This window comes from Schistocerca nitens, chromosome 11 (assembly GCF_023898315.1).
Source record: "Schistocerca nitens isolate TAMUIC-IGC-003100 chromosome 11, iqSchNite1.1, whole genome shotgun sequence".
Taxonomy (NCBI): Eukaryota; Metazoa; Arthropoda; class Insecta; order Orthoptera; family Acrididae; genus Schistocerca; species Schistocerca nitens.
Window position 1 is genome coordinate 47,689,854 of NC_064624.1, and position 18,485 is coordinate 47,708,338.

At 48.1% G+C, this 18,485-nt stretch overlaps 1 protein-coding gene across 16 annotated transcripts in view; it reads right to left on the bottom strand.

Moving 5' to 3' along the window:
- LOC126213399 (zinc finger protein 493-like) overlaps window positions 1–18,485 on the bottom strand; it is a 209,094-nt gene that overhangs the window by 128,292 nt on the left and 62,317 nt on the right. Inside the window, exon 1 of one of the 16 annotated variants that reach the window (XM_049941107.1) lies at window positions 9,860–9,932. The exons of 14 other annotated variants lie outside the window; for them this stretch is intronic. In XM_049941107.1, coding sequence (XP_049797064.1) covers window positions 9,860–9,930 — 71 coding nt within the window. In that variant the 5' untranslated portion in view covers window positions 9,931–9,932. Of the gene's footprint in view, window positions 1–9,859; window positions 9,933–16,165; window positions 16,287–18,485 lie in introns of those variants that run through there. One more of the 16 variants, XM_049941113.1, reaches the window with a different exon arrangement.

Genomic DNA, 18,485 nt, shown 5'->3' on the forward strand with positions numbered 1-18,485 from the left:
ATCACACACAACCATCGTCAAGGCAGGATTCGAACCTGCGACCGTAGAAGCCCCGTGGTTCCGGAGAGGGGGAGAGGGGGAGAGGGGGGAGAGGGGGGAGAGGGGGAGAGGGGGGAGAGGGGGAGAGGGGGAGAGGGGGTAGAGGGGCAGAGGGGGGAGAGGGGGTAGAGGGGCAGAGGGGGCAGAGGGGCAGAGGGGGAGAGGGGCAGAGGGGGAGAGGGGGCAGAGGGGGGAGAGGGGGAGAGGGGGGAGAGGGGGGAGAGGGGGGAGAGGGGGGAGAGGGGGGAGAGGGGGGAGAGGGGGGAGAGGGGGGAGAGGGGGGAGAGGGGGGAGAGGGGGGAGAGGGGGGAGAGGGGGGAGAGGGGGGAGAGGGGGGAGAGGGGGAGAGGGGGGAGAGGGGGGAGAGGGGGCAGAGGGGGGAGAGGGGGGAGAGGGGGCAGAGGGGGGAGAGGGGGGAGAGGGGGCAGAGGGGGCAGAGGGGGGAGAGGGGGGAGAGGGGGGAGAGGGGGGAGAGGGGGGAGAGGGGGGAGAGGGGGAGAGGGGGCAGAGGGGGGAGAGGGGGCAGAGGGGGCAGAGGGGGCAGAGGGGCAGAGGGGGCAGAGGGGGCAGAGGGGGCAGAGGGGGGAGAGGGGGAGAGGGGAGAGGGGGAGAGGGGGAGAGGGGGAAGAGGGGGAGAGGGGGAGAGGGGGAGAGGGGGAGAGGGGGAGAGGGGGAGAGGGGGAGAGGGGGAGAGGGGGAGAGGGGGAGAGGGGAGAGGGGGAGAGGGGGAGAGGGGGAGAGGGGGAGAGGGGGAGAGGGGGAGAGGGGGAGAGGGGGAGAGGGGGAGGGAGAGAGCAGGAGGGGAAGGGGGAGGGAGAGAGCAGGAGGGGAAGGGGGAGGGAGAGAGCAGGAGGGGAAGGGGGAGGGAGAGAGCAGGAGGGGAAGGGGGAGGGAGAGAGCAGGAGGGGAAGGGGGAGGGAGAGAGCAGGAGGGGAAGGGGGAGGGGGAAGTAGAGAGCAGGAGGGGAAGGGGGAGGGGGAAGTAGAGAGCAGGAGGGGAAGGGGGAGGGGGAAGTAGAGAGCAGGAGGGGAAGGGGGAGGGGGAAGTAGAGAGCAGGAGGGGAAGGGGGAGGGGGAAGTAGAGAGCAGGAGGGGAAGGGGGAGGGGGAAGTAGAGAGCAGGAGGGGAAGGGGGAGGGAGAGAGCAGGAGGGGAAGGGGGAGGGAGAGAGCAGGAGGGGAAGGGGGAGGGAGAGAGCAGGAGGGGAAGGGGGAGGGAGAGAGCAGGAGGGGAAGGGGGAGGGAGAGAGCAGGAGGGGAAGGGGGAGGGAGAGAGCAGGAGGGGAAGGGGGAGGGAGAGAGCAGGAGGGGAAGGGGGAGGGAGAGAGCAGGAGGGGAAGGGGGAGGGAGAGAGCAGGAGGGGAAGGGGGAGGGAGAGAGCAGGAGGGGAAGGGGGAGGGAGAGAGCAGGAGGGGAAGGGGGAGGGAGAGAGCAGGAGGGGAAGGGGGAGGGAGAGAGCAGGAGGGGAAGGGGGAGGGAGAGAGCAGGAGGGGAAGGGGGAGGGAGAGAGCAGGATGGGAAGGGGGAGGGAGAGAGCAGGATGGGAAGGGGGAGGGAGAGAGCAGGATGGGAAGGGGGAGGGAGAGAGCAGGATGGGAAGGGGGAGGGAGAGAGCAGGATGGGAAGGGGGAGGGAGAGAGCAGGATGGGAAGGGGGAGGGAGAGAGCAGGAGGGGAAGGGGAGGGAGAGAGCAGGAGGGGAAGGGGAGGGAGAGAGCAGGAGGGGGAGGGAGACAGCAGGAGGGGGAGGGAGACAGCAGGAGGGGGAGGGAGACAGCAGGAGGGGGAGGGAGACAGCAGGAGGGGGAGGGAGACAGCAGGAGGGGGAGGGAGACAGCAGGAGGGGGAGGGAGACAGCAGGAGGGGGAGGGAGAGAGCAGGAGGGGGAGGGAGACAGCAGGAGGGGGAGGGAGACAGCAGGAGGGGGAGGGAGACAGCAGGAGGGGGAGGGAGACAGCAGGAGGGGGAGGGAGACAGCAGGAGGGGGAGGGAGACAGCAGGAGGGGGAGGGAGACAGCAGGAGGGGGAGGGAGACAGCAGGAGGGGGAGGGAGACAGCAGGAGGGGGAGGGAGACAGCAGGAGGGGGAGGGAGACAGCAGGAGGGGGAGGGAGACAGCAGGAGGGGGAGGGAGACAGCAGGAGGGGGAGGGAGACAGCAGGAGGGGGAGGGAGACAGCAGGAGGGGGAGGGAGACAGCAGGAGGGGGAGGGAGACAGCAGGAGGGGGAGGGAGACAGCAGGAGGGGGAGGGAGACAGCAGGAGGGGGAGGGAGCGAGCAGGAGGGGGAGGGAGCGAGCAGGAGGGGGAGGGAGCGAGCAGGAGGGGGAGGGAGCGAGCAGGAGGGGGAGGGAGCGAGCAGGAGGGGGAGGGAGCGAGCAGGAGGGGAAGGGAGCGAGCAGGAGGGGGAGGGAGCGAGCAGGAGGGGGAGGGAGCGAGCAGGAGGGGGAGGGAGCGAGCAGGAGGGGGAGGGAGCGAGCAGGAGGGGGAGGGAGCGAGCAGGAGGGGGAGGGAGCGAGCAGGAGGGGGAGGGAGCGAGCAGGAGGGGGAGGGAGAGAGCAGGAGGGGGAGGGGGAGAGCAGGAGGGGGAGGGAGAGAGCAGGAGGGGGAGGGAGAGAGCAGGAGGGGGAGGCGGAGAGCAGGAGGGGGAGGGGGAGGGAGAGAGCAGGAGGGGGAGGGGGAGGGAGAGAGCAGGAGGGGGAGGGGGAGGGAGAGAGCAGGAGGGGGAGGGGGAGGGAGAGAGCAGGAGGGGGAGGGGGAGGGAGAGAGCAGGAGGGGGAGGGGGAGGGAGAGAGCAGGAGGGGGAGGGGGAGGGAGAGAGCAGGAGGGGGAGGGGGAGGGAGAGAGCAGGAGGGGGAGGGGGAGGGAGAGAGCAGGAGGGGGAGGGGGAGGGAGAGAGCAGGAGGGGGAGGGGGAGGGAGAGAGCAGGAGGGGGAGGGGGAGGGAGAGAGCAGGAGGGGGAGGGGGAGGGAGAGAGCAGGAGGGGGAGGGGAGAGCATCAATACAATACAGATCCTTTTGAAACATTTTCAGCTTAACTTGTTTCCATACCTGTAACGATTTGAGGTTCAGTGCTTTCTTTTAGCACTGAGCCCTGGTTCTTTTCTAATGCAGCTACGACAATTTACAACTATAGTACTTATTGTTGTTTTATCTACCCTTTTTTGGTTGTCTACTTGCAATATTTGAAACTGACGCCCTTTCTGCACTCATCCGAGACCATCTCACCTAAAAAGCCCAGTCTCCCCTACACATCCCCCAGTCTCCCCTACACATCCCCCACACTCGTGTGGAACTGCTTCCTTTGTGTAATGGATTCCTGACCAATTTAGCAGAAATCGTGAACTACCACCTTTTACCGCTAGTCGAGGAATCTGCAACCTACACAGTTGCAGAACTGTCTGGGACTGATTCAGACCTTCACTCCGCTCTGTACCAAAGAGCCACTTTCAGTTGTGCCCATGATGCTACAAATGGTGGGCTCCACCTTCATCTCATAAACAAGACTGTGAGCAGTACTATTTCAGGTAGTCGCCTGAAACTAGATATAATCTCCTCCAATCCAACGTGGTACATATTGTCAGCACCAACGTGAGCCACCACCTACAGCTGACTATGCCACACTTCTCATGGCATCCGGAAGCACCCATTCCTCCCCCCTCTCACTATGCACACAGAAAGCACAATGGATTCCTTCCGGTCCTATGCAGCCATATCTCTAAATGGCTCCACTAAACACCTAACATCAGAGTTTCCAATTAACAGTAATACTACTGCAAATGCCCAGTCTAGCATGCTGAGAGGCTTCCTCTGGAACATGGCAAGTGATTTCATCTGGCTTTTAGATTTCATCAGCCATAGGCAGCACCCAAATCTTTTCATCAGATGAACTGAGCAGGCTCTCTGATTGGCAACATGGAAATTCTTTCACTGCCGCTCACACACTGGAATGACTTCCCACTCACAAACAAGTGAGAGGTCAATCTCAGTGTGGGCAGTACCCAAGGTGACTGCAGCAATGGACCAATCGGTGGAAAACACTGCCTGGAGCTGTGAGCGAAGTATCACGAACTTGGTTCACAGCAATTACTATATCTGCCCATACCAGAGTTGGCATGGTAAACACACACACACACACACACACACACACACACACACACACACGAGTTGAAGGTAAGGAACACTGACAAAATTTAAAGTAACTCGCTTCTAACGAAAACATGCACCAGCTCACAGTACTCTGATGTGCTACTGCTGCTACTATGAGAGCTATCACTGGATTTTGCGATCTAAGTACTGCAAGTAACACAAAACAAGTGAGTGATGCAATGCAGACAGTGGCTCTATGCACTACACAGTTAATAAAGTTCATAAATGTGCCTGATAAGTACACAAATGTGCACAAAATACGGGATTTGAAGATCACCACCACAATTATAACTACAATAATAGTAGATGACGCGAAAATATACTAACAGCAACTGATAAATAAATCGCTCACTGGTAACAAACATCAAAGGATAATGATGTCGAGTTATGCATCAAAAGTCCCTGTTCTGAGCCAGTTCAAGTATTAATGCTCATGCTGATAAACAGAGAAAATGAGCAAATAAGCTAACACAATGTGCTTTCCTTGCAGGAAAGGCGAAGTCGTTACAGCAGCAGATGTCTGGTGTCAACATAATGTTGTTCAATACAACCAACTGTTTGAATATCAGTGAGTGTAAGCAACCAGTGTCAGTGTAATATCAAATAGGGTGGTAGTACTTGAAAACTATCAATTTAGTGATGACAAAGTATACTTCTCCTTAGATGAATGACATTGACCATGCAATGTGTCAGAGCAGAGTTCAACCTTGTTCCACAGGAAAGTTTGTTCCCCCTGATGTTACTATTTCTGTAGAGCATTCAGTTGGTACAGTTAAAATATTTAATAACAGAGGGAGCACAGATACAGGAGCAGATGGCTACGAAGGAGCAGATTTTTAACATTTTAATGAAATGCAGTACAGGATGAGCTAATGTGTTGGCAAAGAAGGCAATCACATAGCCTCCAATTCTATGAGACACTGTGCAGTGATCTGCTGTCGACAGTTTGCCAAACTCTCCACCCATTGGAAACTCCCATAGCTCAACTCCATGATGCATTCTCTGCACTGATGGAAGTGGAAATGTATGATTCAACATTAACAGAAGCGAGAACTGAATTATGATCTTATTCAAGTTAGTTTATACATCCAGCTATAAGTAAGTTTATAAAACCCCTCCATTTCAATGTAAATAAACTAGTTACCACCATAACCAACTAAACCAGCTGTAGCAGCTCCACATAGTGCGGGTAAAATAGTCGAAGTTCAGTATAGAAGACTTAACAATCTATCTCCAGAGAATATATATTATGATAACCAAATGAAATCGTAAATCAATTACGACTGCTTACAGTTCCAGCCGGTGCAGAGAATCGAGCTTATCTGAGCTTCGAAAAATATGCATCGTCGAGTAATTGTGGAGAGAGTTGTTCATGAGCTTTACAGACCTGCATGCAGAATCTTTCTGATAATACGAGGAATGGATTATGTATGGCAGGCTGACCTCTTAAATATGCAACACTACTTACATACCAATAATGGTTTAAAGTACATTCTAATGGTCACAGACACACATTCCAATTTCGCATGGGCTTACCTTTGAAGGTGAAGACTGGGAAGGTGGTTTCAGAGGTTTCTGAACAATTGTTGCAGACAGGAGTATGCCCAATAACCTTGAGACATACCACATAAGTGAATTTTACGAGAGGCATTTCAAAGCAGAATTGGAATGATGTGGGATAAATCACAATTCAACATTCTCCCATTTGGAAACTAGTACTGCCAAATGGTTGAACTGGACAATCAAAAAACTAATGTGGAAGCAATTTAATCTTCAACATAAGTGCAAATGGCTGAACATACAGCCAGAAATCATTGCAAGTATAATCACATTATTAACCATTCTATTAAGAACAAACCTATTGGTGTCAGAAACGAATTACAGAAAATCTTTGAACCCAATATGTTCCTCATAGAGCAGGTCATAAAATGTCGAGTGAACATGGCATTGATGAAATGTCTTAGTTTCTCATCAAAGCTCAACAGCTAACACTCGAAATTTGCTATGTAATATGAAAAGCAAACCTCAAACCATGCAGTAGTGTGACATGAGTGCTAGGAAACACATCAACAGAGTTGAAGGTGGTATTCTCAAGTATCTGCCATTTGAACTTTGTATCTCTCGATACAATTTCTGTGGAGCTGGAAAAAAATTGAAATAGCGCCTGGCTTATGGTGATAAGGGCTTTAAGGTTCTGGACAATGTATGCAAAAAGCACAACATTGCCTGCACTACAAATGAATATAATTATATTGCAGACTAAATATTCATTGATAAGGCTGCACAGGTATTTCAAGGGATGGATATTGATGTAGGACAACCTATTTCTGCATATGTGGTTGATAAGGCAATATTTTCTAGAACTTAAATTGGGTACTGGACTAAACTTCAAGCAATAATGAATGCAGCTCACTGCACACTAAAGAAGAAGAACCTATGGGGTGTTTAAGAAATTGCATCAAATCAATGGTGATAGCGGCAAAAAGTAGGAAGGAAACAATGTGTTAAAACGCCCAGATTCCTACCAATACCAAAGACATCTGGTGGAATAATTTTGTTCCTGATACCTAAATTTGCTGGGCTGTCAGCTCTGGTTACATGAGCTAGGAGAGCTGCTATCATATTCCAAGCAGTAAAGAATGCCCGAAAAAGCGAAAAGCAAATACAAACAGCTAAAAAGCATAATGACTATGGAGGCCATCACTATCGGTTAAGGCCTATATTTAAAATACAGGAAATGGCTTGGATTGGATATTTTAAAAAGGCCCACAGCAATGGTACTGGAGAGAAGGATTACAAACACTCTTAGATCAGCCTAATCTCGTCAGAAAATTTTAAATCAGTGTAGGACACATTGCTTGAGACAGTGTGGAAATCCAAGAAACATGGAACTGTCAATTTAGATGTTGGTGGGGGTATGGAGCTCTTGGTGATTTAAGGCCACCTGAAGAATTGTGTTGTCACTTCACCAATAGGAATCAGTTGTTTTACAATGTTCGACACTACCATGACTTCAGTTCATACCTGAGGATATTTCTGCCTGATATTTTTCCTCAAAATTGCATAAAAACAAGCAGTATGCAAGTCTCTACATAATTTTAAGCTACGATGTAATGACGTTCACTCTAATCACAATTGGTCTAAATTGAAAACAAATTTCCTGCAATATAGGAGCAGGGGGTAGTGATGTACAGCATTGACTGGACTGCAAACACACAAAAGCATAGCTATCACCACAGAATTAATAATAAATTGCATCTAGGGAATGGGGAAATTGTGACAATACCTCCTGGCCCTTGCAACATTGACAATTCAAATGTATACTTGATACATACTTTTAAAGGATTTGAGGTACATGCAAATGTTATGTTTAAATCAGAGATGAAAACAAAACACATTACAGACTTACGTCACAAATATTAAACAGGATGGCCACTAGGTTTCTCGAAAAAAACAAGTGATGATGCATAATATTGGTAAAATGTTTGAGTTATCAACTGGTGGACATACTGCCAGTCAGTACGATTTGTGCAGAGTGTAATATTGCAACGAATTTTGTACCCTGACAATAGATTAGTCCATACCATTTATGCATTTTTTCCCTGCTTATGAAAGTTAAGAAAATGAAGTCCACGATTAACATTGGCAGCTACATGAAGCCAAGATGGCGAAGGGTTAACAAGCATCAGGAATGTGGGAGGTAACCTGAAGCCAAAAGCGAACTCCAGGAGGTAACAGGGAAGAATGGCGATCCCCATACTGGCAGGCAAAGGAGTCATCAAATAAGATGGAATAGGATGAGTCCCCAGGTGTGAAAGAGAAATGGCATGCCTATCCACTGAGGAGGACATCATACCAGTATGACTAGCAGTCCAGCGTCTTCTGCAGACTCTCAACTGGGCTGGTGAAAAAGCAGCCACTGGAGAAACGTATTCCATCATGGAGTGTGTTCAGACAGCATATGATGAACAGAGGTGCAGAGGAATGAACTAAACACCCACAGTCTAGTTATGAATGGACAAGGGATCACAAGAAATGGAGGAGGGCTGTCTGATCCGCTCCTCTGGAAATACCACTTGGGAGATGTAGGACACTGAGGGATTGGGTACTATGTACAGCCAAGTACGATACATGGGCGGATGAAGGAAGTTTCCTATCAAACATAAGCTCCAGGAATTTCCTGTTTCAGTGAACGAAAGAGCACAAGGCGCAAGATGTAAAGATAGTGTAAGAAACTCATTCCACCGCCAAATACTTATACAAAAGGTTGTGGCAGTGGAAAAGTGAAAGCCACTGCCCATGCTCCATGAGAAAAGACGATAGGAATGACGCTGAAGACGCTGCTCAAGGAGACATGTTGACGTAGAACTGCAATAGATACTTGGTGGGAGGCAGCCCATAATATGGTTAAAGGGGATAGCAAAGACAATGATACCCAGGACGAGCATTCAGGCATCCCATTTTCCTGGATAAATGTGCAGGACAAGGCCAAACAATATAAACCTTGGGAAAACATCTTTCAAAACTTCCTCTAGTAAATGGGGCAGATGGCCTCTGAAGCCCCACATGTATAGACTACAGATGATACCAGTCCTCCAGCAGATTTATCGGACTTCTTCCGAATCAAATAATATGGCCATAGTCTTATTTCCACAGGAAACCATTCATGATATCGGATGACGAAGTGAAAACATGGTCAAACGCAGAACAGCATGCTCGAAATCCACACTGTGCAGTGCTTAGCAGTTGGGCAGACTCAAGCCACAAAACCATCTGCCCATGAATCATATCTTCCATCACCCTGGAAACACAGCTGGTGAGAGAAGAAAGACTTAGGTTGGGTATAACATTGACTTCACATCAGCATCTAGCAAACATGCAATCTGCCCAAATATAATTGTACCTACAAGGGAGAAGGTGCCGACCTACAAGAGAATGCTGCAACATCTCAATGTGAACACTGTCTGGCTCTAGGGCAAATGATCTGGATGAAGTGAGAGCATGGTCTACATCCCTCATAGTAATAGCAACATTGTAGCATTCATGATTCTGAGAGGGTATCAGCTGAGCTGCCTCCACTTGTTTCCCTACATAACAGGATGACCGGAGTGGGTGACATGGTCGGGGTTGTAGGGCATGGCTGGGTAGAAGAAGGTGGCTGTTTTTAGCAATCTTCCTTTTTTTATTGTTGGTTCTTCCAATACATTTTCTGGTAGCTCAGCTTCACCGCTCGTGTCATGGTGAAGACTTACTGATGCACGCAGTCCGGGGAACGCAATGCCGCACTCTTTCAGCAGCTGTGCAGGCGGTAGGTCAGCGGCATGAGGCCCAGCCCAGCTCGCCCCCCCCCCTGCTGATGCGGTGGCTCTTGACGACGCCGGGAGTTGCCAGTGCAGCAGCGGGCAACACCCTCCGCCAGCCAGTCCTCAAGGACAGCGTCACTGATGACGACGTGACAGTGAATGAACACCCAATCGGTAGAACCGAATGCCGACACCCACCTCTGATGCCCTTAAATAGTGCAGGCCGCTGCTGAATCCGCCGGTTACGCAGCAGCGTGTTTATTAGAAGGTTCTCTATGAGTTGGCTAATGCAACCGCACCACACGCAGCCTGCATCTGCGTAATTCTGCTAATGCTGCATTCTGATGGCTGCCGCGCACTTTTTTCACACATACCGATGCTCATTGCAAAACTGCATAATGTGCTGACTGGCCTTCGTCCGCCGTTTGCTGTGAGGCTGGCGCATCACGCACTGAAACACACTAAATCACAATTTCGCATAGTATTTCCTAAAAATAACTTTTTGTCCTCTACAATTCCTCCCTCTTATGAAAAGAATTTGTCCCTGATTTCAACCAAAAAGTCAAACTAACTATAGTCCACTTCACAAACACCACAAAATACGATTGATTCACTATTTACACTGGAATCATTCACTTTTATCCTCAGTCTAATCTTTGTCCATAAACATTACTCCGTGTTCTGCTGCAGTGCCTCACAACTGTTCAGTGATTGTCTGGACCCTTAGGTTAAAGGTTGGAAGGGCCACCTTCCTCTTGAGCCGACAGTACACTAATTCTATGACAAAGATAAAAATATAGGTGGCGGTGGTTGATGATCCAATAACTAGTAAGTGTTGCTTATGCTCATTACAGTACTTGTGCACTCGTTGAAAAAGATATACGTCCATCCTGAGTTGCCCGCATCCGGTCCAAAGAGGCGAGCAAAGTTGGGTCTAATGTGCTATTCACATTATCCTGTATCTGCTGCAGTGTTTCATTAAAACTAGAAATATCTACTGCGTCAGCGGTCCCAAAAACAGTTTTTAGGATACGGCCACCCTTGTCTAACCATCCTCTTTCCCTACGGACGTGCGGGATTAACCCTGCAGTTTGCTGCAACTGAGCTTGTAACCGTGCAAAAGCTGTTCGTAGTAGCTGATATTGCCCCTGTGTGTCATTAAACCTTGACTGATCAGCCACCATGGAATGAAGTTCATTAAATGTGTGCTCTAATTCACAGATTTCGTCTTCAACCGCCCAAATATTACAGTCCACCCTTAAGGTCCATTGTCTGGACATAATTACGTCCCCTTGTCGCGAGAACAAAACACCACTTGATATACGACGCACCTTCAAAGCTTCAGCTAAGTTGCAACAGCAAAACAGAATAACTATGCTGAGAGATAGTGCACACCTTCCTTCTTCCCTCTTCAGCGCAACCCATGACGCTGGAACTGCTGGTCTTACCAGAACGTCACGCCTTCTGAGAAACGAAAGAAAAACAACTCACATTAGCTCTTCCTTTTTACACGTGGCCTAAGAGCATAACAGCATGTCTGATCGCTTCAACAATTAACATTGTTTTCTTGTTTATCTACTCCTTACTTATTCTTTTTCTTAGATTCACCTTTCTCTCCACTAGAAGTTACTGCAGACAATGAAGGCAGTTCCTCAAAAATCCCCTTTAAAGGCCTAATTCAGCTCACATGCACAATAGTAGGGAGAGTTGGAAGCTGTAATTTGGCATTCACCAGCGATGTCATCTCGATCACCTGGAAAGGACCTTGATAATGGGATACAAATGTTTTCGTTTTGCCTTTTGGCACATACCGATTAGTCATCACCCATTGCCCTACATGATAATTGGGTAAAGCCGCCTTTCCATTGTGAACTTTGTCCTGTCTCTCTAACACTTTAGTGTTCATTTTTTTCACCTGCCACCAGATTGTTTTCAACTTTGTGGATAAATCCTTAACCGTCGAAATATCTGTTCCTGGTGGGGTCTTGAGCAATTCAAAAGGAGATGGCATCTTCTGACCGAACATTACTTCATATGGAGGCAATCCTGTACTTTCATGCACTTTTGAGTTATACGCCGCAGTTACAAACGCCAATAAGGTATCCCAATTCTTGTGTTGCGAATTTACATAATAACTTAACATTTTAGCTATTGTACGATGAACTTTCTCAGTCCGACCATTAGCCTGCGGGTGTAAATGCTCGTTCTCAATTTCTTTGCATGAAACAACTTGCATAACTTTTTCATCAAATCAGACAAAGTTTGACCCTTGATCTGTAATTATAGTTTCAGGTGTTCCGAATTTCAATATCCATTGATGTACCATGGCGTGAGCCATGGTTTCGGCTCCCTGGTCTGGAATGGCTGTCAGACACATGGTGCGAAAAAGGGTATATTATTGTTAAAACATAGCGATTACCCGCTGGTGTTTGCACAAACGGTCCTAAGACGTCTACGCCAAGTACTTTGAGAGGTCTATCCGCTTCCGGTAGTCGTTGCAACACAATTTTCTAATGACTCAATTCCGCCCGTTGAGCAAACAGAATGCAATTCTTTACATACTGATCGACACCTTGCCTACGCGTTGACAACTCTGTGCTACCCTCCTTTCCGTTGCTCTTCGACCCGAATGACCAGAACACATTGAATCATGTGCTTGCCTTAAAATTTCGCTTCGCAATTTTTCTGGTACGACTATGCGTGGACCGTTCCTAGCTGTATGGTACAATATCCCGTCATCCACGACAAACTGTCGCTGCAAGGTAAATCGTTGACAATCTGTTTCAGCAGTTTGTGCCTCCGTCCATTCGTTCTCATTTATTCCTGTGCATTCTATGGCGCATACTTTACGGCTCAGACCATCAGCGTTTCCATGCGATTTACCCGGTCGATGTATCACTTCAAAATCATACTCACTAAGATGCAAAGCCCACTTAGTTAATCTATTTGTTGGGTCTTTAAGCCCTAACAACCACTTAAGTGCTGCATGGTCATTAATCACCCTGAAACGTCTTCCATACAAATAACACCGGAAATAGGTTATTCCGAAAATTAATGCCAATAACTCCTTCTCGGTTGTTGAGTAATTTTTTTTCTGCATTTTTTAGCCGTCTGGAGGCATATGCTGTCGGGTGTTCCTGCCCATCTATTTCCTGTGATAATACAATACCCAAAGCAAAATTGCTAGAGTAACAAGATAATATAAACTGGTTGCTAAAATCTGGAAAAGCCAAAACCGGACTACATGTTAACATCTTTAACTTTTGAAAAGTATCTTCGCATTCTGCTGACCAGCGAAATTTTGCTCCCTTCTTCAACAACTGCGTGAGGGGCCTTGCAATTTCCACAAATTTTGCAATATACCTCCTGTAAAAATTGGCGAGACCTAAATAAGACTGCAACTCCTTTACTTTTGGAGGTGTCGGAAAATTCATTACCGTCTCTACAAGTTTTGGATCCATGTGGACAGCCTCCTGTCCTATAATATGACCTAGATAACTGGCTTCTTGCAACAAAAAATGACATTTTTCCATATGAAGAGTTAACCGCGCTGCTTTCAGACGTTCGAAAACTTCGCGCAAATGGTGCACATGTTCTTGCACGTCCTTTGAGAAAACAATTATGTCGTCCGAATATACCATACACTGATTAGGTTTCAGCCCTCGTAACACGCTATCTAGTAACCGTTGGAAGGTTGCTGGATCATTTTTGAGTTCGAAAGGCATTCGCCGATACTGAAAATGACCTGTAGGTGTTGAAAAAGCTGTCTTCAGTCAGTCTTCCAGGGCGACCTCCAACTGGTGGTACGCGCTTCGAAGATCCAAGGTCGTGAAGTACCGACATTGACCCAAATTATCCAGAGTTTCAGTGACATTAGGCATTGGGTATGCATCGATACAGTTTTTTGATTTAGGAAACGATAATCACAACAAAAACGATATGCCTTGCCCCCATCAGGTGATTTTTTACCCACTCTTACGACACGAGCGGACCAGGGACTACTACTGGTTTCTATTATCCCATCCCTAAGCTGTTGATTAATAAATTCTTCCATGACAGGCTGTACGCTTTTTGGAACACGATATGGAAGTTTATGAACCGGTGCTTCATTCCCAGTGGGGATGTAATGCTGAACTAACGGTGTGGCGGGCAGTGGACCATTAGAATTAAATAACTGTTTATGTTTCGTCAAAAGGTTTTCCATGACTTCTCTGTCTTGCCCTTTTAAATGTGCTACTTTACCCCTCAGTGCGGGCCAGCTAACAGACTCTCCCGGCATTGTGTAATCTGCTGCAAAATCCTTATCCAGTTCATCTTCCCCTATTATCTCCAGATTCGCTATTACAGTACCCCGTGCTAATTGCACCTCTTCAAGGCCAAAATTATTAATACTGACAGGCACAACCTTTTTTCCTTTTATCTCCCGCATGTAGGACATGCTACAGCACGTAAAACACTTCATTTTATCCAACAGCTCATTCTCAGACAAGGGTTCAACGACACACAACGAATTAACAGACACGCTAGCTCCAACATCTGCCCAGATTATTTTCCCTGTACCCTTCAGTATAGTATCGCACGAGTTAACCCTAAGGGACCTTGTATGCAGTTTAGGTGGCCCACCCGATGTCTGGGCAGTTCTTTGCGACAGTAATGGTTTTTCGGCCACAGAACCTAGGCGAAATTGTATTCTGTCCAGTTCTACTGTACGCTGTGGGTTAACTTTTGCATGATGCACAACCTGGAAATCCAATCCCAGTATGACATCATAGCTGCTGCCAACAACTGGAAGAACTTTTACCTTCACCTGGAAGTTCCTCATTTCCACTCTGAAGTTTAATATCACTGATCCGAGTGACTCCACCTGTCCCCCACCCACTCCACTTAACGCCCAGCATGGTGGTTTTAATTATACTTTACTGAGTACACTTCTACTCGCCACGGATACCTGAGACCCGGTATCCAATAAACATTTGCACAGTCTGCCCCTCACCATGCCGGTCAGAAAATATCGGCCACTGATTCTGCACTAGCATTAATCCCTACCGGGGGTGTTGCACAGTGGACACACCACCCCCTACCCCATTTAACTGAGGGAGGTGAGGCCCACCTTGCGGTTTCCTATCATGTTTCTGCCAGGACCCATTGCAATTACGCTCCCGATGACCCCAACGTCTGCATTTCCTGCACTGCACTTCCTTGCAATCGCGTCTAATGTGTCCCATCCAACCACATCTGAAACATTTTATTTCTGCAATAAATACTGCTTTCCTGGCTCGCGTCTTTAATGCTGCTTCAACTTCCTCTAAAGCCACAGCAATTCCGACTGCCTCATTGAGAGTCTTAGGGAACTCCATCCTAATCTTGCGGGAGGTTTCGGGTTGTATTCCCCCACAAAAATGCGTCTAGTGCCCTCTGCTCAGCTTCCTGCTGAATGGCTTCATTAACCCTATCGGAATGCGTTAGCTCACAGGTTTTAACATTAATTTTTCGAATTCGATGTACAAAAGCTTCTATTGATTCCCCATTCCTTTGATACATTCTATTCAATTGTTCCCGATAATATCTAGACGTATTTTTCCTCCGATACCTTTCCAGCAACCCTTTTTTGAATACTTCAATCCCTTAATTCTTCATGGCATGTAACGTATGCTCTGGCATCCCCAGCTACTTTCAACTTAGCCACATGCATGAGTGTTTCTGCACCCCAAAATTTCCCAATTTAGCAGCCGTCCTGAGGTTCTCAAAAAAAATCATAACATCCTCCCCAGCTTTTCTCGAGAAAGGGGTGACCAAAGACGCAGTGTTAGTGTCAAGAATTATTGCATTAACAGGAAACCGTTCTTTGCTCACTTCTTTAGACCGAGCAAGCTCTATCTCTAATTCCGGCATTCGCTCAATTAGCTGCTGAATAGCCATCTCGGCTGACAGACTGCTCCGTCACTACCAGCTATCGAATCCAGACTACAGTAAGCCCAGAAAGAAGAACAGGAAAGGAAGACTGACTATGCCACAGGTTCAGACAAACCACCAGACGAAAAACTGGCACTTACTTATCATGTTGCAGGAGTTGCTGATCCATTGTTGCCCTTTTCAGGTGCCACATATCCTCGTCGATTACCAGCCACAATTTCCTCAAAGTCCAAGGAGAAGACCACTAGTGTCACCAATTCTAACAGGAGTGTGTGATGCACAGGTTGCCCGACTAACACCACTTGTAATAGGACGATCGGAGCGGGTGATGTGGTCAGGGTTGTAGGGCATGCCTGGGTAGGAGGTGGCTGTTTTTAGCAATCTTCCTATTTATTGTTGGTTCTTCCAATACATTTTCTGGTAGCTCAGCCCCACCGCTCGTGTCGTGGTAGACACGTGCTGATGCACGCAGTCCGGGGAACGTGATGCCACACTGTCAGCAGCTGTGCAGGCGGTAGGAGGTCAGCGGCATGAGGCCCGGCCCAGCTCCCACTGCAGACACGGCGGCTAGCGACAGCGACCGAATGCCCAATCGGTCAAACCGAATGCCAGCGCCCACCTCTGATGCCCTTAAATAGTGCAGGCCGCCGCTGAATTCGCCAGTTACACAGCGGCGTGTTTATTAGAAGGTTCTCGATGAGTTGGCTAACGCAACCGTGCCACACGCAGCCCACACCTGCATAATTCTGCTAATGCTGCGTTCTGATGGCTGCTGCGCACGTACAGACATACCGACACTCATTTCAAAACTGCGTCACCTGCATAACGCATTGGCCAGCCTTCATCCATCGTTTGCCGTGAGGCTGGCGCATCGCGCACTGAAACACACTAAATCAAAATTTCGCACCGTATTTCCTAAAAATAACTCCCTTGTCCTCTACACATGGGAGGAAGGCACCGTTATAGTTGGTGGGACTTGAAATCCCTCTAAAATAGCTGTCCGAGGTGTTGGAGATATCATGGGAGTTGACATCATGGTCATACCAGGAATTGGGGAATCAAGTTTGGTCCCAGAGAGCCGATGAATGTTTCTCCACACAACAGAAGAGGGAGTGAAACTTAAAATACCTAATAAACGACATCCAGGTAGGTTTTTTAGTATCCCAAAACATGTGACAACACTTCACACACCTCTCTTCATAATTAATATAACTCACCATCATAGGATGTGCTCCAGTGAAACACGTCGCTGCATGCCTCAGTCTACCAGGGACCAGGACATGCTACAGTCAACTTGAAGTAAATGGCATGGACCATTCTGCAGCAGTCAGGATAAGTTTTGGAAGATACTTTACCTGGTCATCACAGCTGTGTAAAGGGGGACGAGTAAAGCCTCCAGTCGGCCTTAGAAAGCTGCTAATTGGCTTTGCACTCAGGTGGGGTAAGAGTCTGAATAGACAGCACACAGAAAGTGATCATTTGAGTATGTGTCAGAGGGAATGGGCCATTCGAGATGACGGGCAAGCTGGACAGTGCAGAACAAGAGGTCTAAATGGTAATAAATGTGCATGGAATCTGAAAGGAACATGGCTGTTTCACTGGTATGAGAGAGTATTCAGGACGTCAGCTAAGACGAAACCTCTTTGACAGGTTCTCCTAGAGCCCCAAAGCAGATGGTGGGCATTAAACAAACCAAGCAGCAAAAAGGAGTGAGGGAGCTGACCAATGAGCTGGACCAAGTCCAACTTGGTAACAGCAAATCACGGAGGAGTGTAGATGTTACAAAAGAGAAAAGGTGAAATGAGGAACAAAAGTGCAGACTGCCGTAGCTAGCAGTCAAGTGTTCGATGATATTGATGACCAACATGGCTCCCCCATGAGGTGGAATGCTGTCTGTGGGGGAAAGGTGAAAGTGGACCAGAAGAAACATGACAGGTCAAAGGGGTTGTGAGGACAATTTTTATTCTTGGAAGCAGAAAAAAACTGACACTGCAATTCCAAGAACAGCTGTAATTCCCGTTGGCTCAATCTAATGCCACAAATGTTCCATTGGAGAAGTCATAATGGAGATTGGGGAGGAGGTAACAAATGAAGGTTAGTCACCTTGGTATCTGCTGAGTGCCCGTCTTCAAAAATTCACTGCTACAGGGGCAGAGGCTGGAGAATCCTGTTCCATGAGATCTACAAACATATTGGCATTCTCCCTGAGCCATCCTGTGAATTCCATGGCAGAAAACTGGTTGGCAGCGGGCACCAGCAAAATGGAGGTCAGGCAGGTGAGGGTATATGTGCCAACACCACTGAAGAGGATCTCCTAGTCAAGGAAGGTGAAGACCGTTTTTGTATGATTTCTTAGAACTTTCTGGTTGCCAGATAAATATGTTTTTTAGCTGTACAAAGTCTTTGCAGGAGTATTGCTTTTGTCCTTTCAGATAGACTGTTGTGTAACAGGTTATTTCACCACCAGGGCAAAGATAAGATAGCTTGTTGCGCAGCTGTAGGAGGAGATGGGGATGCTACTGTGACCTGGGTGACTTCACTACTGCAATACTGAAATTGTGGTCGCAAGTCTGGGTGGGCATATCCTCCATTATGCATAGCATAGCAAAAACGGTACTGTGAATGCGAATCATAAAATTCACAGATTTTGACTAGCTAACAACTGTGAGTGACAAAGTGGAGTTTGATGTCATTCACTCAGATCTCCTATATGGCTCACTCGTTAAGACACATGGGAAATTCATGGGATTACAATTGATACAGCAGAGAGGAGGAGGAAACTGCTACCCTCGTGACCATCTTTGCCAAGAGTAACAGATTTGGCCATGTTTCGACAGGATACGTGTTTTATTATAATGTTGACACTTGTAGGAACTCATCTGGTTTGGAATGTAAGGTTGGACCGTGATGACTTCATAGCCTGCCTTAATCTTTGAGGCAAACAATACTCGAGCAAACGGTAGAAAAAGAATGCATGTGGGCATTAAATTTGCATCCATCTTTTTCATTACTCAATGGGCTGCAGTGATGCCATGATGAGAGACATGACTGTGGACTTCTCCCTCAGTGAGGCCATCAAGCATCAGA